The 21,513-nt window shown below is 40.9% G+C and overlaps 1 protein-coding gene across 4 annotated transcripts in view; it reads right to left on the bottom strand.

The window, feature by feature from the left end:
• Positions 1-5,884: 5,884 nt before the first annotated feature.
• TUBGCP5 (tubulin gamma complex component 5) overlaps positions 5,885-21,513 on the bottom strand; it is a 60,808-nt gene continuing 45,179 nt past the window's right edge. For 3 of the 4 annotated variants that reach the window (XM_022590500.2, XM_022590502.3, XM_089916972.1), the window contains 10 exons: positions 21,296-21,494; positions 19,612-19,800; positions 18,620-18,802; positions 12,870-12,954; positions 12,515-12,635; positions 11,641-11,816; positions 10,440-10,565; positions 9,354-9,442; positions 7,595-7,695; positions 5,885-6,062 (listed from right to left, as the gene is read on the bottom strand). In XM_022590500.2, coding sequence (XP_022446208.1) covers positions 6,007-6,062; positions 7,595-7,695; positions 9,354-9,442; positions 10,440-10,565; positions 11,641-11,816; positions 12,515-12,635; positions 12,870-12,954; positions 18,620-18,802; positions 19,612-19,800; positions 21,296-21,494 — 1,325 coding nt within the window. In that variant the 3' untranslated portion in view covers positions 5,885-6,006. The remainder of the gene's footprint in view (positions 6,063-7,594; positions 7,696-9,353; positions 9,443-10,439; positions 10,566-11,640; positions 11,817-12,514; positions 12,636-12,869; positions 12,955-18,619; positions 18,803-19,611; positions 19,801-21,295; positions 21,495-21,513) is intronic. The other variant, XM_089916971.1, reaches the window with a different exon arrangement.

A 21,513-nucleotide genomic window follows, 5' to 3' on the forward strand; every position in this document is an offset into this window, starting at 1 on the left:
GGCAAGGGGAAGGGGCACCCAGTGTGAAGATGTGATGCTTTGAGGGCTATCAAGTGAGGAGAACAGCTTGGCATGTATGGGTTCCAGGGCAGCAGTCTGGGCCCAACAAACACAAGGCAATCGTGAACCTCTTTGGCTTGGAGCTGTGGCAGTGTGGGCACCTTGCAGGGACTCCCCTCTGCTGTTGGAAATGGGGTGCTTTTTGTGTGCAAAGAAAGTAGGTGCTCCAGTGTGAGCCCTAGTCCAGCCCCAGCCCCAGCGGCACTGTCCTCTCAGCAGGCTGGCTCCACCCTCCCCCAGGCAGGGCTTCTTCAGGGGACCAATGTTTATTCCCCCTTTTATTTGGGGGGAGGTGCGGAGGCAAAGGGGGGATTTCATACAAGCTTTTCTCTCACAATCAAGCTCTGAAAAAACAACAGTCCTAGAAAAGGATGAGGAGGAACAAACGACACACATTTTTGGAACTCAGACACCCAGATAGAGACAGACAGGCACCCCACACCCAGGCTTGCTTGTGTCACACTCCCGGGGTGGGTGGGGTGTGGTAACAGGCAGGCGACCCTGCAACTGCACCCTAGATCCATGTCCCCGGGTACCAAACCAACCAGGACTTGGCCATTATTCCTTTTTTGTTTTTAATATTTATTTGGCCATGCACGGCCTTAGTTGCGGCACACGGGATCTTTTACTTGCAGCATGCGGGATCTAGTTCCCTGACCAGGGATGGAACCCAGGCCCCCTGCATTGGGAGCACGGTGTCTTAACAACTGGACCACCAGGGAAGTCCCTCAGCCATTATTTCTTAAAATATTTTTCTGGCACATTCTGTCTTTTCCTTCTGGGTCATCAATTACATGTATGTTAGATTATATGATATTATCATACAAAATTAGTGATACTTTTTCATTCCCAATTTTTCTCTTTCTTCCTGTAATTTTTAGTAATGTCTTCAAGTTTATTAACCTTTTTGTTTTCAGTCTCAGCAGATTTGCTGATAGATCCATCTAATAAATTTTAAAATTTCGGGAGGTATATTTTAGTTTTTTTTTTAGACTTCCCATTTATCTACTTGAAATACCTGTCTTCTTCACCATGTATGTCATCTGTTCCTGCAAATTCTTCAACACAATCAAAAAATTATTTCAAAGTACTTGCCTGGTAATTTTAATAACTGAATTAACTGTGGGTGTGCTTCTATTGACTATGTTTTTCCTTGATTATGGGTCCCATTGTTATATATGGTGATAGTTACACATCTTCTAAGTTTTAAAATGGTAATCTAGATACTGTCTATAAAAAGAACATTGGACACTGTAGTATAATATTGCTTTATTTAATTTCCTAGAGAATGCAATTCTGTCCTTGTGATACTGTGTTTTATAATAAGAAATATATATTTGGTCTTTATCCCTGTTCCTGACAAAGAGCTCCTAAAATCCTTAGGATTTCCTGTGATGACAGCAACAAAGGTGTCTTTTATTTTTTAGTACCACTGTAAACATTTTGTCTAGACTTTATCACTACTGGTAAAAATATTAGCCCGATATGCACTACTCTGCCATCATTAGAACCTGCAGTCTTTCTCAACACTTTAAAGACATTTTTCCAGTTTCCTTTTGTTAATGAGGTGACTTTTTAAAAGCCCCTAGCCTAGGTAACCTAAGAATGACAGTTTTGTCACCAGAGGAACCAACCATGTGATTAGAGGGGAGAGCGGCTGGAGACTTGAGTTCATCACCAATGGCCAATAATTTAATCAATCACGTCTATGTAATGAAGCCTCCATAAAAACCTAAAAAGGATGGGCTTCAGAGTGCTTCCAGGTTAGTGAACACATGGAGATGCAGGGAGAGTGTTGCGCTCAGAGAGCATGGAAGCTCCGCACCCTTTCCCCATGCATTGCCCTATGCACCTCTTCCATCTGGCTGCTGCTAAATTATATTAGTTCATAATAAACTGGTAATCTAGTAAGTAAAATGTTTCTCTGAGTTCTGTGAGCCATCCTAGCAAATCAAACCCAAGGAGGGTGTCGTGGGCACCTCCGATTTACAGCCGGCCAGTCAGAAGAGCAGGCGACAACCCGGACTTGTGACTGGCATCTGAAGTGGGGTACACAGCAGTACTGTAGGACTGAGCCCTTAACCTGTGGGATCTGACACTACCTGCAGGTGGATAATGCCAGAACTGAGTTGAATTATGACAGCGAGTTGGTGTCAGAATTGTAGTGTGGGGAAAAACACACACATCAGAATGGGAGTGTCAGAATCTTGAGTCCTATATTTGGTGACAGGAAAGGATTCTACAGATTCCTCCTAGGTTTGAACTGAATTGCAGCTGAGCTGCACTAATCATATTGAGGCTGTGGTTCCCAATCTCTAGCCTCTAATACCACCACCTCTTTAATCTTGTGAATATTTGAACTAGGAGGGGCTGGACTGCGGTTTCAGATACTTTTGGTTCACGTTTGGATTTGGCTTTGACAGGGCTCCAGAATACAATCACTCTGAGAAGGCACAGGACTACTACACTCCCAGCTTTTTATCTACTGTCACCTTCTTAGCAAAATCTGGGCAGGGCTGGGGGAAAAATTGTTGGGATAAGTGACTGATCTTTCATTCACAGCTTTCACATTCCAATCCATCCTACCAGACCACATTGCTTGTCAAAGACTCAACTGGTTTCTTCTCAACTGTATATTCTCTCCATCTACGGCACATGAAGTCCTACTGCAAACTCACACCTGCACCAGTGGAAGTATGCAGGGCATTTTCTGAGATAGAGAATTTGGATCAGGTCTCAGATCAATCTCTGATAAAAGTGAATAAGCGTAGGTAAATTATATCTCAGTATTTGAAAAAGGCCGGAACTCTAGGTACCTTAACTAAATTCTCAGTCTCCTTGCAACTAGGTGTGACATGTAGGACAGATGCTTGCCCTCTGCTTCCTCTCTTCCTCTGTGGGCTGAAAGGTAGACAGAGGGCTGCCAGCTGGCCTTGGCTATTCAAACAAGGGCAACATCATTGGCAATAAGAAGCCAGAAGGGACCTCTGTCCTCAACCTCATGGTGTAGAACCACTCGGCCACCTTGAACCCCACTTGGACCTCTGCACTATCACGGGAGAGAAATGAACTTCTCTTTCCTCATGGAAATGTGTTCTGGTCTCTTTGTTACAGAAGTTGAGCCTATGTTCTAACTCAGTGGTCTTCAAACATTTTCTCTTAACTTTGCAAAGGCTATAGTTTCTGCTCTATTGGTTTATCACAAATGCTTTCAATATGTCTTCATTAAATTTTTAAAGCTACACATTACCTATGCAATTTATGCCAAATATCCCCAAGTTTAACGTAATTGCAAAACCAGTCCTCATTGGCAAAACCATTCTCTGACTGAACTAATGAGCTAAATCAGATTACTTCCTATCAGAATATGTCTGGCTTCATTTTTAAATTTCATAGGTGTTAGCCCAGGCCAACCACGTCACTTCTGAATCCTAACTCTAGGATTGGTAGATACAGAGATTCCCTTAAATTTTTCATGCCCATAAAATACCTGGAGAGTCTTCATGTACCCCAGGGTACAAAAACTCCAATTGGAAGGCCACTGCCGAGTAGAGTAGCACACACAGTTTTAGCCCTGTCAGTGGCACCAGCTCCTGTCCACAGGGGCTCCTCCTGGACTCCCCTCTCCACCCAACTACCTCTCCAAGCCTATCTCCTGACATGCCCCTTGCTCTCTGTGCACTAGCCACACAGGTCTTGCTTTGTCATGGACACACCAGGCTCATTCTTCCCATCTCCACCTTTTACATGACTGATAAGACATGACTTTCAAATGTCACCTCTCAAGGAGGCTTTCCTGGATCCGTTCACATGGTAAATCATTCCCAAGCTGATCTTACACATTATATTTTACATCAAGATAAATTCTAGATGGAACAGTTAAATATAAAAATGAAAACTTAAAAGTTCCTAAGGGAAATAATGTGAAATTTTATAAAATCTTGGAGTGGAGAGGACCTTTCTTAAATCTTATTTATTTTTTTTGTGGTACGTGGGCCTCTCACTGTTGTGGCCTCTCCCGTTGCAGAGCACAGGCTCCGGACACGCAGGCCCAGCGGCCATGGCTCACGGGCCCAGCCGCTCCACGGCATGTGGGATCCTCCCAGACCGGGGCGCAAACCCGCGTCTCCTGCATCGGCAGGCGGACTCTCAACCACCGTGCCACCGGGGAAGCCCTTGATCTTCATTTTGTTCAGCTTTTTTCTTGTTCCAAGGATGGGAGTGATGACTTCCAAGCTCCTAACATGCTCAACTGGAAAACCGTAAGATTAAAGGTCCAAACAGAACCAGAAGAAAAATTAAGTAAAAGAGATCCCATCTATTCCACACAGAGGAGAAGGCGATTTAATGTACATCACAGCATTAACTTTCCCACACAAACTAGTTAAGGAGCAGCTCTTACTTAGAGTTAGTGTAAAAGTCCTTTGTTTAGATGACTCAAGAATCACCTGATGAGTGTAGCTCATGTGCTGGTGCACTGCCAGCACATAGCTGCAGTGTCGCTGCTCCTGGCATGGCCTCAGCTGGAGAGGTCATGCTTGCCCTAGGGACCCACAACCAAGGACTGATGAAAGTGGGGGATAGAAGCCTATTGTCTCAGCCCTGCAGGGCTGGCTTTTCTCTCCAGCCAGTTCATCGCCCTTTCCCTTCCTCCCATTGGGCATCTGCATCTTGGAGGCTCCTTCCCAAAGAAACCAACTGGTGGACACTTTGTGAAGTCTATTCTTCCCCCAATTTAAATTTTGCTAATCTTCCCTTGGAAACTCTTAAAGTCATGAGAAAAGAACAAATACAGTATAAAATCAGTCTAAGATAACAACAAATTCCAAATACTCATTTTTTAAAATGAAAATATTTACTTTCCTAAATATCCTATAAATAAATGTATCTTCTATCCCAGGTTTAGAAACACTGATAATAAACGTAATTCAGTTTATGAAAGAATTATGTTTTGGTATGCTTGATGTGATGGCTTTTGCTATGCATAAAGAACTTTACCAAAAGAGCCAGGCCATCATTGTTTGAACCTTGACTCCATCATGACTGCTTTATGCGAGCATATGCTTCCATCAGTTTCTACAGGGTTTTGACTTAAAGTACCAGATCAAGAAATACTTCTCATATCTTATAGCTGTTAGATTATACTGCAGTGTTTTCTTGAGACCTGGAAGTAACTATTCATCCCTGGCATTTGAAGGCCTCCTCAGTGAATTTCTTCCAAGACTTCAAAGTAAAGCCTGAGACCTGGGCTTGTTCCCAGGAGGGCTTATTAGCCGACTTTGCCATCTGCACGCAGGAAATGCTGATGCTGTAAAATGACTGAGATTGGGCAGAGGCCCCTGGTGCTCAGCTCTGAGGCTATGTGGACTTCAGTAGTTGTTTTTAAAAAAATTAGTAAATACAGTGCTGAGTCATAAATGCTAGAGACATGCCAAGAAGTATATAAAGAAAATGTAGGAAAACTGAACAGTAAATATAGTTTTAATTAATTGTGGTTAGCTTACAATAGGATGTATCAACAGCGGGCTTTTACATTTATTGACATTGGTGGAAGCTATTTTCCATTTTGGAACTTCCCAGGCATACAAAAAAAAACCCAAAACTTCTGTGACTAAGCAAAAGGGGAATAAAGTGCTTTAATTTATTTTTAATATTAATAATTACATTTTCAAAAACAATTATTTTATATTTAAAGGTATCAATACCATAAATCTATAGCTTATAGTAGGAAATATAAGTGTAAACAGCCTATACACATTCTGCATTATTGATACAGTTTTATATGCATAACCCAATATACTAACCAATAATCTCCAGAGAAAACACATAAAACCCACTTGTCTAGAAAGTAGACAACAGTTTTAAAAACAAACCAAAATAGACTCCCGTTTCGCAGCTGCATGTGGTGGAAATGTATATGTATGAAGATTAAATCTGAGGCATTTACTACACTGAAGATATTTGCTCCATGCCAGCCATGAGTGACAGTGCTAGAGATTCCACTGCGGGAAGAATAAAAATAGGTTAATAAAATAGGTTTAAATGTTTGAAAATGGCTAAATAGGCTCTAATAAATGTCTTGAAAAGTATTTAGAGACATTTTCTATTTTTAATTAAAATACTCATTACTTTTAACATACAATAAAGATGATAATCATTTATTAAATACAATTGAGAAAGTATGATTTATTTCTATTTCAGATCATTTTAGTTTTGAAAACAAAAAAAATCTGGGCATTACACTGAGCAAATCACATTTTTCAAAATGTCATAAAATCTGGCCTCAATTCATAACAAAACACCATGTTCTGAGCTATGAGTGGAATCTCCTTGTCTAACAGTCACCCAGTGCAAAAATGGACAAATGTATCAATGTTTCCTCTAACACATTTCTAACACAGTATGGTTTTTTTTTTTGGCCAGGGGTAAAAATGGGGGAGGCTGAGAGGTGGCAGTAGGGGCTTACAACAGTAATTTGTTTTTAAATACTTGCGTAATAAACAAATGCCTCTTCGTTGTAGAAGTCACATGACACAGGAATATAGGGATCTAAGTAAGCACTGTGAGATCAGAACTTTCTCTGTTTTCCTGCCTGGCAGGCCCCCAGCTTCTTCACCACTTACACAGAGCATTCGGGGAGGGCTGGGGGTCAGGACTGGCTCTGCGTGCGCTCCTCTAGGATTCCAGTCTGCCACGCCAACAACGAGTTTCTCTATCCTGGCAAAGATTATGTGCCTCTGGCCGGTCACTGCCCCGCCTACCTGAACTGTGGGTGCAGCAGGTCAGCACTGAAGGGCTCATCTCATCCCAGAATTTATTTAGATTTCTTTGCATTCACAACTTTCTGATGATGTGTTTTTGTTTGTTTATTCTATGTTCACTCGTTACTCTAACAGTATTTTAAAAAATGTTCAGCTACTTTTAATGAGCATATCACAATTTGAACATACAGAAATAGGGAACAAATTAGTCCTGCATACTTTTCCCAAAAAAGCTCTGCAAGAGATACTACTTAGTCCTTTGTGTCTGTAGATTAAATGACTGTGTTCTCCCCATGACTCACCCCACAGACCTCTGTCTGCTTCACACACTGTCTGTGTACTGAACCGTCAGGCCTGCATTTCCTTGTTTAAGAGGCAGCCTTGGGAATTTTAAAATTGCTAAAAAAACAAAAAACAAACACCCCCCCACCCCTGCAAACCCTATCTTTTGAAAAGGAATAGTTACAAAGGCTACACATGACAGTGAAGTGTACTGAAACCTATCCTGCCATCTGCTTTAATTAACAATGGTTTTAGAAATCCATTGGTGTAACACATGATATACTAGAAAGCAAAATCTTCAGTCTCAATGTTTTACAACTGATTCACTCACCCCACTGTAATTTGGGAAAAACAATTCAACTGCTGAGGGACTTTCCAGGTTCGAAGTGGTGAAAAATTCTAATTCTTCATGAGATCAGTACCAAAACAATAACAGGTAGACTTAGTTACCAGAAAATATAAAAGCAGTAATATTTTAACATAATACTCACGATGGGGAAAGGATCCTCTACAGACAGCTTTGTTTAAGACGGTTACAAGAAACATATGGCAGTTTTTAAAATCAGACTCCATTTTCTCTATAGACTCCATTCTAGGAAAGAAAGTAAATTTCAATTTAGGTAAATGCATAAGGAGTTACTAGGTAGGCTATAAAATACCTTTGGAGTAATTTCAAATGTGCTTCAGTTTAATTATGTAGAATCCTAACTCTAAAGATTCTAAAATAAAATATAAAATTTCCTGCCAAACTTTCAAAGAGTCTGAAGGAAAGTGTCATTAGGATACAAAACTGCTGCTTCAGGATGGTAGTGAGTTCTAGAGTGAGGATAACTGAGGATATTCCCTTTTCTATTGTACAGTTCTATACTTTTACTTTTCACAAGCACACCTTCTTTCAAATAAACAGCACATTAAAGATATAAAACCTTACATTTTAAACTTACTAGAAAACTGTTATTACGGGAAATAGCAAACACCCATACCCAGCTTCAGTAGTCACCCCCCTGCAGGCAGTCCCAATTATACCCTTAGCCCCGTATCTTTAGAAGCAAAGTTGAGACATCATAGCATTTCAGTCATAAATATTTCAGTGTGTACACACTAAAGATAAATACTCCTTTAAAATCATAGCCACCATACCATTTGCCTAAAAATTTCACCTTGCTTTAAAAAATTTTCACTTTCTGCTTTAAATGTGAATCAAGATCAGTTAATTTCCATAAACTGTGATGGTTAATATGCCTCTTAAGTCCTCCTCACCCCCTTGTTGAAGAAACAGTTCAATTTTAGCCAACAATATGCAGCAGTGTTATTACCTTCTCCTCCACCTGACAGTGACATGGAGGCAGAAGTCTGCTGCACACACTTGAGACAACATAATAAAGTAAGACTTCTGTTTTCACCCCTGCAATGAGGAATTTTATCTACCATTCAGAGTATTCTGACACAGCCATATGTTAAGATTTTAGATTAGTGCTATAACGAACTTTCGGCTCCTTACTAATACCAACTAAGTACAAGCTATTATCCCAACAGCCCAGTCAACCAGACTTGCTCTTTTAAATATATTTCAAGGAAGTAATAATAGCAGCATTACATTAATTTTATAAACAAGACAGGGACAAACTATTGAGCTGCACATTCAAGGTAACAGTAGAGGATGGTACTCTGGATAGGAAGAAAGAGGTCCTGGGTCCTCTTTCTATGTGATAGGCGTGGATAATAAACACCCTAAAAGTAAAATATACAATCATTCTTTTAGAGCTCTCTAAAATACAATTTTGGACGAGGATCTAGCATGATGTCCAGAATTTGGTTTAAAATAATTGAGTGAATGGGAGTGGGAGTGGGCAGTAAACACAAAACAGAACTGATTGTCACTGGCATCTGCTGAAGTGGAGTGATGGACCCCAGGGTCTGCTATGCTCCCCGTCCGCTTCTGTGTATGCTCGAAGGCATCCATTAACAAAAATTTAGCAAACCTATACAACAGGAATGTAATTTAAGGATATTTGCTTGTTCTAATCAAAAGACTTCAGATTTTTCTTGTTTTACCGCTCAGAAAAGAATTGCATAATTCTTGATGTTGCCTAGTTTAGATGAACAAATTCAATTCTTCAATTCTTTCCATAATTATAAGTGTATGTGATGTGTTGCCAAGAAGAAAAACAAGGCTCCCAGAATGAAGTCAGCTAAAAGTGAAACTGAAATGGTCACAGCACAGAGGCGCCCCACAAGCTGCGTACTTACTGCCATGCCCCCAGGCCAGCCTGCCAACCGTCTGCAAACATGAGGGCCAAGTTCAACACCTTCATGATGGCTTCCTTCACAAAACTGACCTGGAGAGAAAGCCATGGAAGAACATAGGCTCTGTGACCATGTTTGGACACTGACACCAACACTTTCACCTAATTTAAATGAGTCACAGAAAAAGCTCAGTGCAATCATTGCCTTCTAGGTATAAGGAAGGGTACTAGGCTCTGAACAAAATGCACTTGGAATTGGACCACACGCCTACTGCACCCACAGTACAGGTATATCAGCAGCAGAGTCTGACCAACAGAGCCAGCAAACTACCTTTTCCTGGGACAGCCATTTGAATTCACCAGTGAAATGGGGCAAGTTATTCCAATGGCTGTAAGATGACTTAATATATTCACATCAAGCTGGACACATTTCCTGACCAAAGCACTATTATTCCATAACTGCGGATAAAATTTTCTTATTGAATCCAAACACAGTGCTGAGTGCAGACTGTCACAATAAAGTTGTCAGCTGTTTCTCTTATATGTAATTTCCAGTCATATGGCACAAATTTGTAACCTATTTGATCTGGTCCTTCCTTAAAGAATATTTTGCAATGTCATGAAGAACCTAGGGGTAAGACAGGAATAAAGACACAGACCTACTAGAGAACGGACTTGAGGATATGGGGAGGGGGAAGGGTGAGCTGTGACAAAGCGAGAGAGAGGCATGGACATATATACACTACCAAACGTAAGGTAGATAGCTAGTGGGAAGCAGCCGCATAGCACAGGGAGATCAGCTCGGTGCTTTGTGACCACCTAGAGGGGTGGGATAGGGAGGGTGGGAGGGAGGGAGACGCAAGAGGGAAGAGATCTGGGAACATATGTATATGTATAACTGATTCACTTTGTTATAAAGCAGAAACTAACACACCATTGTAAAGCAATTATACCCCAATAAAGATGTCAAAAAAATATTTTGCAGATCAGAAGCTTAATAAGTATAAAATTCCAAAGTAGAGAGACAACTTCCCTTGGCTGGCTTCATTCCTGCCTCAGTGGCCAAGTTCACAGGTGACACCTCACATACCTTTTCTCTCAGCAGACATCGATCATGGATGGTTGACAAGTATCTATAGTGAATTTTAATCAATTGATCTAAATCCTTGGCTTCTTCGACTTGATGTTGAAACTCCAGCCCTGTACTGTGAAGAATCTTGAAAGATGACAAATTTAATCAATAGATTTTTTTCTTTGAGAACTAATGTGCCACACACAAAACTTTTTTTACTAACCTCTTCTACATTCACTTGCACAGGGAGGGAATGCCTCACTCTGGACTAACAGACTGCTCCTGTGTGGAGGGGCAAGTATATGAACTGTATAGGATATGCATTGATTTTTTTAAAAAAGTCACCAGATAAATTGAATTTATATGTTTTAATAAATTCCACTGCTTACATAATGGTCTTTCTTTAAAAGGAACATAACTGTACTTCAAGTAGAAAACAAAAAACAAATTAAACAAAAACTTAACCATTTACTCTCAACAATTAAGGGCTTAAGGTTGGTCCTCTGAAGGCCACTAGTGCACGGGAAAGAGAGCACCTCTGCCATGTGTATCATGTATAAAACACAGGCTTCAAAGGCTCACTTCATCCAAACAAAAGTGGGTTCTTACCAGAATGACTACAAATTCTTTTTTAGCAACCATTATAATCCCAATGAGTACTGTCCTCGAATAACACTGCTACTGTTCAAACATCTGAACTCCTCTTCAGAAGTTCCTCTAGAACTGGTTTTAATATGTGTAAGAAAAGCAGTTTTATTTACTCTACGAGTTACTTCTTATATTTAAGAAAAAAAGTATATAATCTGGCTGCATTTTCCTCCTTACACCCCATACTAGCCTGACAGATTTGTTTTTAGGCTTCCATTACAAAAAACTGAAGCCATTTTCCAGGGACAGCCCTGTTCCCACTGCTGACATTTAAAGGACTATGTGGCAAGTTCTGATGGCAAGTCCAAAAGAGGCACTCTGGGTGTGTCATCCCAAGGGGTCACTAGACAGGAGAGACACAGTGTCTGGATACATGTGCTCTGGCATGTTTTAAAAAACACTTCCCCCTGCTGCCATGTTATTTTATGATCAAGTTTTTAGTATGTGCTATCTTCACATTTACAGTCTATTAAGTATCTTGTGTGCTTGTTTGTATTTATAAATATATTACAAGTAATTCTCCACGAACAGATGTATACACGGTGACAGAACTGAGTGGATGGACACGAACCCTGGTCATGATGTAGTTGTGTAAGCTGTTAACAAAGTGCATGAGCTTCACTCTTAAGAGGAACATACGATGAATCTGCTGTCTTACTGGCTCCTTCTGTGGTCCAAAATTAGCAGCTGTGTCTTGTCCACCTAAGAGTCCTTCAAGTTGTGGTTTTTCAGCAGGACTAGCTAGTTCTGTAAAGGAACGAAGAGGAGAGGGGGTGGGAAGAGCGTCCACTCAGACCCCACCTGCACCACTGCACAGAGCAGGACTTGCAATGGTGTGGTCGTCTGCCCTGTAAAGGGCACTCGGCTGGATGCACAGCAGGGACCCCATCCTCCCTATCTGGAAGGTGAAGCAGTTAAAGCTGCCATATCACCCGGATTATCACTGTCATCAAAAATATAAAAACAAAGTCCTATTAACTTGTCATTAAAACTTTTTCACATAACCTAAGAATTACTTTATTTTATTTTTTTCGGTACGCGGGCTTCTCACTGTTGTGGCCTCTCCCATCGCGGAGCACAGGCTCCGGACGCGCAGGCTCAGCGGCCATGGCTCACGGGCCCAGCCGCTCCACGGCACGTGTGATATTCCCAGACTGGGGCACGAACCCATGTCCCCTGCATCGGCAGGCGGACTCTCAACCACTGCGCCACCAGGGAAGCCCAACCTAAGAATTTTTATTCTGGCTAAATTCCTAATTTAGTTATTGAATATTTCAGATTAACTGTACTCATTCAGGAAAGTTAATTCTGATGTCTGTAAAGCTATGGCCATAAATACATATCATTTTGGCACTTGTGTATATATAAAAAATGACCTAAGACTACCAACCTTTTTTTCAGTGCTAAAATTAAATTATAATTTATCTGTTGAAAACAAATCTTACCACCAAATAGTAAAACATCCAGACTATATTTTGCCCATTTTATTTGCAATAAGAGAAGAAACACCTGATTATAAATTTTTTGACATTCCAAACTTATAACAATGTCCACAGGCCATGGGACCTATGAAAACAAAAACAGAAAATTAGAATAGAAAGTAACCTATTACTCATATGTCTCAAATTTTTTTTTTTTTTTGGCTGCGCCGCACAGTATGTGGGATCTTAGTTCCCTGACCAGGGATCGAACCCGCGCCCCCTACATTGGAAGTGTGGAGTCTTAACCACTGGACCGCCAGGGAAGTCCCTTGTATGCCTTAATTTTAATAGAAAATGTTCTTAGAGTATCAGCACATACCTTATAGCTCAGGGTCAGACCATCTAAGATATGAACAGGGAGTTTCTTCTTAGCTGTGTCAACATTTTCAAAAGATATAGATAGACTAGATAAAGAAATATAAGTTTTAGTTATTTAGCACTTTGAGTTATTTAATTTATATATTCCAAAAAGACATTTCATAAAAGGAATGCAGATATTCCATATTTTTCTAAGCATATATTCCAGGATAGAAATCAGGTTTTAGAAATAAAGAAGGGGGGGCAAAATTTTTAAATAATGGGTTTAGCTATAAAAAAGAAGATACTTATAGTAAATTACTTAGGAAAAAAGACAAAGTCAGGGAAGGTTAACTGTATTTGGCAGGTGCCTAGTCCTGGTAGAGTTCAGCGAGAGGCTCAGGAGACGGACACTCTGTTGGGGGTGGCAGGAGAGAGGGTGGGGAGAGACAGAGAGACAGAGAGAGAGAGGGAGAGAGAGGGAGAGGGAGTGTGTGTGTGTGTGTGTGTGTGTGTGTGTGTCTGGTGGCGGGAGAGGCTGTTCTCACCCTGGAGAGCAGGCATATGCAAGTGTGTGGGCAAGAATGGGGTCTGAAAGTGAGAGAGTGGCATGTACATATATACATTACCAAGTGTGAAACCGATAGCTGGTGGGAGGCAGCCGCATAGCACAGGGAGATCAGCTCAGTGCTTTGTGACCACCTGGAGGGGTGAGATAGGGAGGGTGGGAGGGAGGGAGGCGTAGGAAGGAAGAGATATGGGGATATATGTATGTGTATGGCTAATTCGCTTTGTTATGGGGCAGAAACTAACACACCATTGTAAAGCAATTATACTCCAATAAAGATGTTAAAAAAACAAACAAACACAAAAAGAATGGGGTCTGCTTCTAAAGCAAAGGTGTCACACATGGCTTCATCCACTCCTGCCCAACTAGTCTGAGTGTGACTCTCAATAGAATGCAGCTACCATAGAGCATGGGAATGTTCCTGAGCCAGGCACTTATTTCCTTCACTCCTCAGAGCAGTTCTGTCACTGTGCTGAGAAAGGACGTGACTCTCCCAGGATACAGAGGCACCTGTGACGATGCCTGGATGCAGCCCACGGAAGGTTAACTTGAAGGCCAAGGCAGGAGTTAGCCTTACAACCAGAGATGTAAGGGTCGGTGTGTGATTTACGAGTTTAGCCAATTCATTCCATGTCACAGACTAGTCAGAATTTTTTTAGCTTGTAAGTCTGTTACACGTGCATCTACCAAGTACTTAGTAGGCAGCTACTGAATACCTCGTCAAGTGCTGCACTAAGCAGGTGATAAAAAGCCAATCCCTGCCCCCCTCCAGGGGCTCATAGCCCAGAGCATACAAAACGTGCAGTCACCCTCCAGTCACCAAGCCAGGGGGGCAGAGCTTTGCAGGAGTGCAGACAACTGCTGGCCATGCCCATGGGAGAGCAGCTAACTCAGGTAACTGGAGGGTGCAGACACGTGAAGGCTCCTGGGGGAGAGAGTAGAGCTCTCGGGGAAAACAGAAATGTCCCAAATCCCTGAAGTGGGAAGTATGGTGGAGAGAGAAGGTGATGTGTCTGTCTCTGTGTGCACAACAAGCGAGGTGGGGAGCCAGACAGTGAAAAGCTCTCTCTCTCAAGAGAAGCTCGGCCCATCTGCTCTGAGGCGCCAAGCAGCCCAAGCGTGCGTGGGGGTGGGGCGGCTAGTGTCCCGTGTGGCCCTGGAGGGCCAAGTGGAAGGGAGAGACGCCGAGACAGCTGGTTAGCAGGCGGCAGGGAGGTGCTCTCCAGTGAGTGCTGAAGGGCATGGGGAATGTCATCCAGGAAGCAGAACCGAGGGACCAGGGTATGTGGGGGCCGGCAGAGAGGAAGGAATCTAAGGTGAGCTACACTGGGCACTGGGATGAACAGTGGTCCCATCCAGAAGAAACAAAGGGCTGAGAAAACGATGAAGCTCAGTTTTGGACACATGGCATCTGAGGAAAGTCATGAGGCACTGGTTATGCAGACACCTGGGCTAAAGGTACTGACCTGCAGGTCACTAGCGGTCGCTGAAGCCATCGACATGGAACGAAGGTGCCCCAGGCAGGAGAGCGAGAAGCTATGCTAAGGGTGGGCGGAGGGCAAGGGGCTCACAGGGAGGATGCAGAAGGAGCACCAGTGACAAGGGAGGGGTATGGGCAGGGCAGGGGAGCTTGGAACCGGGAAGGAGACCTGTAGGTGCAGACTCAGGGAGCCTGAGGGCACAGACAGGCACCTAGAACACATGGAAGCCATAGGAGAAGGGGTCCCAATGGGGTGGCGCATTTGTCCTGAGTTAATCTATGAGTGGGAATCTCAATAAAAATATCACGAATGTTTTTGATTTTGTTTTGGTGGATGGAGCTAGACAAGATGATAAATAAAGTACATTTGTTAAAATAAATAAGCAAGAATAGCCAGGAAAACCCTATTAATAAAACAGAAAGCTATTGGCATGTGAATAAATAGAACAGTGAAATAGGATGGAAAATTCAGAGAGAGACCCAATGCATATAACTCAAGTGCATATGAAAATTTAATGATAAAGGGGTATCAAATAAATGGGGAAAGGTGGATTTTTTTTTTTAAAGAAATAAGTGACGGCAACCAATCAGTCATTTGGAAAAAAGATAAAACTGGATCTATTTCTCATGTTTTTTAGCTGAATAAATTCCAAATGGATCAACACCTAAATGTAAAAAAATCCATTCAAGCATTAAAAGAAAACATGGGTGAATTTCTTTATACACTTGGATACAGTAAAACTTTCTTAACTATCACTTAAAATTCAGAAGTAATAAAAAAGATAGATACATTATAAAACTAAAAAATATCTTCATGACAAAACAAGAAATTGTTATACCATAAGCAGAACAAAAAGACAAATGCCAAACTGGGAAACCTATAAAAAGAGCTTCTAGGGAATTCCCTGGCAGTCCAGTGGTCAGGACTCCGCACTTCCACTGCAGGGGGCGTGGGTTTGACCCCTGGTTGGGGAACTAAGATCCCACAAGCCACGTGGCACAGCCAAAAGAAAAAAAGAGCTTCTAAAAACGGAGAGGATGAAGACCAACAACTTGATACTGACAAAAATAGTGGCAAAAGATATGGAGAGTTCACTTTTAAACAAATGCAAAAATAAGCATATGAAAAGATAACTACGCTCACATGGAAAAATGTAAATTAAAACTACACTGAGACATCATTTTTCATCATCAGACTGGCAGAAATCCGAAAGTCTGACAACATACTCTGTTGGTGAGGCTGTGGAGAAAGCCTCCTTGCTGGTGGGAATTAGAAAAAATACGGCCTTTATGAAGAGGAATTTGGTAACAGCTAGCAGAGTTACACAGGTGTTTACCCTTTTACCTGGCGATCCCATTCTAGAAAAATACTCCAAAGTTACACAGGCAAAAATAAGAAGTGAAATGCACAAGACCAGTCACTGCATACATACATCGCAGAAGAACAGAATCCACGTGTCCACCAACAGGACACCTGGTTGAATGAACACAATCAGCTGTAAAGAAGTGAGGACAAGCTCTCTAGCCTGCAATGCAGTGGGTCTGGGATGTATTATCTACTTAAGAAAAGTTAAGCAGGTGTTACAGAGTGCACACTGTGTGCTTCCTTTTCTGTAACATGTGAGGAGAAAAAGGAATATGTACACATACGGTTTTGGTTCCAAAAAATAAACACTGGAAGGATAAAATAAAATCTAATAAAAAAGGTTATGAGGAAAGGGAGAAAATGGACAGGAATAGGAACAGAAGCCAGAGCTCCCTAAAAGTAATTTTGTATCAATGATTTTAACTTAAGAAATATATAGCTGTTTTATACAATTAAAAAACAAAATAGAATCAAGAAAAATAAAAATGAAGTGATTCCTAAAAGTAGAAAATAAAACAAATGAACCCAGCCCTACATTTGTGGTATAATCACATTGAGAATTGTTCCAGGTGACCTTGAAATACAGGATTCTGATGACTTGAAAGTACAGGAAGAGAATATAGTCACAAGCATGTTTTAAACTCTCAGTGGGCTTGTTGCTGTTATTGTTACATTGGAACTATTATGATTTATTATAGAATAAATATAATAAATATTTATGTTCATGAGTTAGTAAGCACTCAAGGGAAGATACAAAAGAAAATCAAAAAAGTGAAATCCTATAATCTTTAATACATACTGGAAATATCAATATGAGCTTATGATTCATCTTCCTCTTTCTACATATTTCCTAGCTCCATCCACTGAGTGAGCCCAGAAGTACTGATAATCCAGTATAGACGAACACTCTGGGACACAGATCAAGGGCTTTTAAAGCCACAGAACAGACAGGACCAGTGATCCTGGAAGAGGTGCAGAGCCTGGGGCAGGAAGTGCACAGGATGAGTCCAGACATCCAGTCCTGAAAGCAAAGATGCTCTCCAAGATTACTAGAGTCAAGTGAAGGAGTTCCGTCTGGGTAAAGATGAGACAGTCTGAGCAAGAAAAAAGGAATAACTGTAATAGATTGAAACATACTAAAAATAACAAAATTCATGAGTTTCTATTGATAGTGAAAAATATAACTTTAGCCTTCCCTGGCCCCCCTGGGGATTACTAGGCACTAATTCCTTACTATGAAAAGAATCTAGCGGTTACCCTGCTTTTACTAATCATATAATTGATGAAAATTCTACTTTTATGGAATCATCAAAGGTAACACATGACATAAATAAAAGGAATTATTTTATCTACTACTAAGTAGTAGACAGTCAGTAACCTGGCATGGCTGTGAGGAAAATAATGTCCTAAGTGGCATGTAATAAATGTTGATTATTATCATTATTACTTCTCAAGGGCCACTGAGGGAGCCAAGAAAGGTAGCCAAGCAAGGACACGGAACAGGAAAAAGGACGAACAAGCAGGGTGGAAAATGAGCCTCTGTTATACAAAGATTTAATGGCACCAACCCACAGACGTGGCCCAGGTGCTCAGCAGGCCGACTGACAGGGAGGAGGGAAGGTGAGTTCCTGAGCTGGGGATAAACCAGTACAACAGCTTGAAAACAGGCAACCCTGTCTGTGAAAAGTGGTGGAATCTATTTCCCCTCTAACTGGGCTGGCCTCTGACTTGGTCTGTGGTGGAAGTAAGGGTCTGTGAGGTGAGGCCTGCAGCTCAGGCCTTGGCCAGTGCCAAGGGCTCTGCTCTCACTCTCTCAGAACACCGCCTGTGACATCACAATGAAGGCTGGTGCAGCCGGCTGGAGGGCAAGGGTGGGGCAGGAAGGCTGCCAGTATGGACTCCAGCCATGTGAGCAAGGCCATCAGACCCTGAGAGACCACACGGTGCCATCTCACATCTCCTCTCATTCAGTGGGCAAGTCACTGCTGTCTCAGCTTTTTTTTTTCCTCAAAATATTTATTTATTTGGCTGTGTCAGGTCTTAGTCGTAGCACGTGGGATCTTTGCTGTGGCATGAGGGATCTTTTTTGTTACGGCATATGAACTATTAGTTGCGGTATGCGGGATCTAGTTCCCTGACCAGGGATCGAACCTGGGCTCCCTGCACTGGGAGCCTGGAGTCTTACCCACTGGACCACCAGGGAAGTCCCTGCCTCAGTTTTCTAATGTGTAAAATAACATTAGTAAAACTCATAGGGGTTGGTGTGAGGATTAAATAAGATAACATATAAAAGAGAAGAGTTCGTGACACATGGATTATCTTATAATATTTAAAATAAAAGGTCCTCCCATATTTTACCGTGAACTGTCTTCAGGATAACGCTGTCCTACTGCTTCTTGAAGCTGGACATTAAGAAAAGACACATTCTGCCAGGTTTCCTTTTCTCTTATTTTATCAAAAATTGACGTGTAGAAGTCATACATGGTATCTCCCCCTTCCATTAAGAAGAAATTCCTCATGGCCTGTAAGTACTCAACCAACCTGAATGAAGAGAAAATAAGTGACAGAAAAATCTTAGGCTCATAAGATAGGATTCTAGATCAGGATCAGGTATCATTTTTAGTGAAACGTGTTTACACTGTATATTTACTAAAATTAGAAATACTAATACATCTTAAAGATTTTCAAAAATAATAAAAACAGCATATGGTTTACTTTTAATAATCAGAAAGAAGTTATTTTTCTATAACATTGAAGAAAATTTGGCAAAGTCACAAAAGTGTAATAAAAAAAGTTAATCCAAATCTACTATTCATGATGAATTTCCATCGTTAATATTTAGGGTATTTCTTCCCAGTCTTTTTTCCATGCATTAAAAAAAATAGTTCCTACCATATTATATATCCTATTTTTTAAGATTTAAGAAACTTTACATTATTTAAAACTCTGTATAAACATAATTTGTATGAACTTTACAAAGTTCATACATGGAAATGAATATGCCATATTTTAATATGGATGTGCATATTTATGGATATGCCACAATTTAAAGAACTAGTCATCCATGACTAAGTAATTTCATGTTTTTTCTCTGATAGCAAACTTCGTGACAAGCATTTTTGTGTAACAAGCTTTTTCTGTATTTCATTTGGGATAAATTCTCAGAAACAAATTTCACAATAAAGTTAGGAAAACACTGATGGTCTACTGATCTTCTCAAAAGAAAATTGTTTATTGCCTATCCATTCCCTACTCTAATTAGCTTGAAATCTAGGTTTAAAAATAACTTCAGCTATTCTTAAAGTACAATAAACTACCGACTACCTCCCAAATGAAACCACTCCTCATACCTGTAATCTTTTTTTAGAGTTCGCATGAGGTTTCCACAGCAATCTAGATACTGTTTGTCAATATGAGGATAGAGGCAAGATCTCAGTGTTAATTCAAAAGTCTGGCAAGTCACAGATTCTGATGATCTATCCACACATATGTCTCCACCAGCAAACTTCTCGTGAAAGTCACTCTGTTCCAAATACAACCTTTAATATAAAAATGAGTCTTCTTTTTAAGAGTTGCTGTCAACAGAATACTCTTTTTAAAAAAAGACATCAATTCTTCTTTTGTCTTTTAATGGAGGTACAGCTGATTTACAATATTATGTAAGTTTCAGGTGTACAACATAGTGATTCACAATTTTTAAAGGTTATACTCTATAGTTATTATAAAATATTGGCATATTCCCTGTGCTGTACAATATATCCTTGTAGCTTATTTATTTTATACATAGTAATTTGTTATCTCTTAATTCCTCACCCCTATCTCGCCCCTCCCCCTTCCCTCTCCCTACTGGTAAACCAATATTTTGTTCTTTATATCTGTCAGTCTGTTTCTTTTTTGTCATATTCACCAGTTTCTTGTATTTTTTATTTTTAAAATTTATTTATTTATTTTTTGGCTGCGTTGGGTCTTTGTTGCTGCGCGTGGGCTTTCTCTAGTTGTGGCAAGTAGGTGCTACTCTTCATTGCGGTGCACAGGCTTCTCATTGCGGTGGCTTCTCTTGTTGCGGAGCGTGGGCTCTAGGCACGTGCGCTTCAGAAGCTGTGGCACACGGGCTCAGTAGTTGTGGCTCATGGGCTTAGCTGCTCCGCAGCATGTGGGATCTTCCTGGACCAGGGATTGAACCCATGTCCCCTGCATTGGCAGGTGGATTCTTAACCACTGACCCACCAGGGAAGCCCTGTATTTTTTAGATTTCCCATATAAGTGATATCATACATTATTTGTTTTTCTCCATCTGACTTACTTCACTAAGCATAATACCCTCTAAGTCCATCCATATTGCTGCAAATGGCAGAATTTCATTCTTTTTAATGACTGAGTAGTATTCCACTGTATACATATACACCACATGTTCTTTATTCATTCATCTCAATAGAACTCTCTTAAATCAAAACTCTGGAGTCCCATATTTACCTTTAGTCGTAAAATTACCAACTATTACAGAAATAAAAATCTTTTTCCTCAAAGTATTCTTTGTGTGAAGCAGACCTTCACAGAGTTGCTTCTGCCTAAAAAATCAAGTACTGAGTAGGTCTTTCTAGCCCTTAGGGTTGAAAGTAGTGAATGACGGCCATTAGACAATAAACAGGGTATTGTGTGGGTATTAATAATTTATTTCATTGGGGCAATTATCTAAAAGCCCCTAAGGGCCAAGATACATCGGGAGGGTCTGACTCAACATGTCCCAGGACCCCTAACTTCCATGAGCGTCTTCTGTATGAGTGACAGCGCTTCCCATGGGCCTAGGGCTCATGATAATCTGTGGACTTTCACAAATAATAAGGAGGCTAAGTTATGTATCTGAAATAAGTGAACGCAATATATTCTTATATTTCATTCATCAGAAAGGAGAGGCTACAAAGGTTTCTATTTTTAAGGCTGGAAAGCCCTACCTGGCAGAGATAAACAGTTACTAAATATTGCAGCACAGATTCTGCCATTTCAATCATTGAAAATCCTGCAGGTGCATATCACCTTGCAAAATTAATCGCCAGCAGCGGATCATGAACATCATCCAGTTCAAGATGCCTCTCGGCAATGGACTGCATCTTAATGAGGGTCTCTCTGGTGGCCTGCTGCTCAGTGAGGGCCTGTGCAGTGGAGTCTTCTCCGTGTCGAAGACGAGACTGCACAGACTCCAGAAACAGGGTATACAGACTTTTTCTTTCTGCATCTGAAACATAAAGAAATGT

Source organism: Delphinapterus leucas, chromosome 8, assembly GCF_059928025.1.
Source record: "Delphinapterus leucas isolate spDelLeu-1000000601 "Yukka" chromosome 8, BTC_Dleu_Yukka2, whole genome shotgun sequence".
In the NCBI taxonomy this organism is placed as follows: domain Eukaryota; kingdom Metazoa; phylum Chordata; class Mammalia; order Artiodactyla; family Monodontidae; genus Delphinapterus; species Delphinapterus leucas.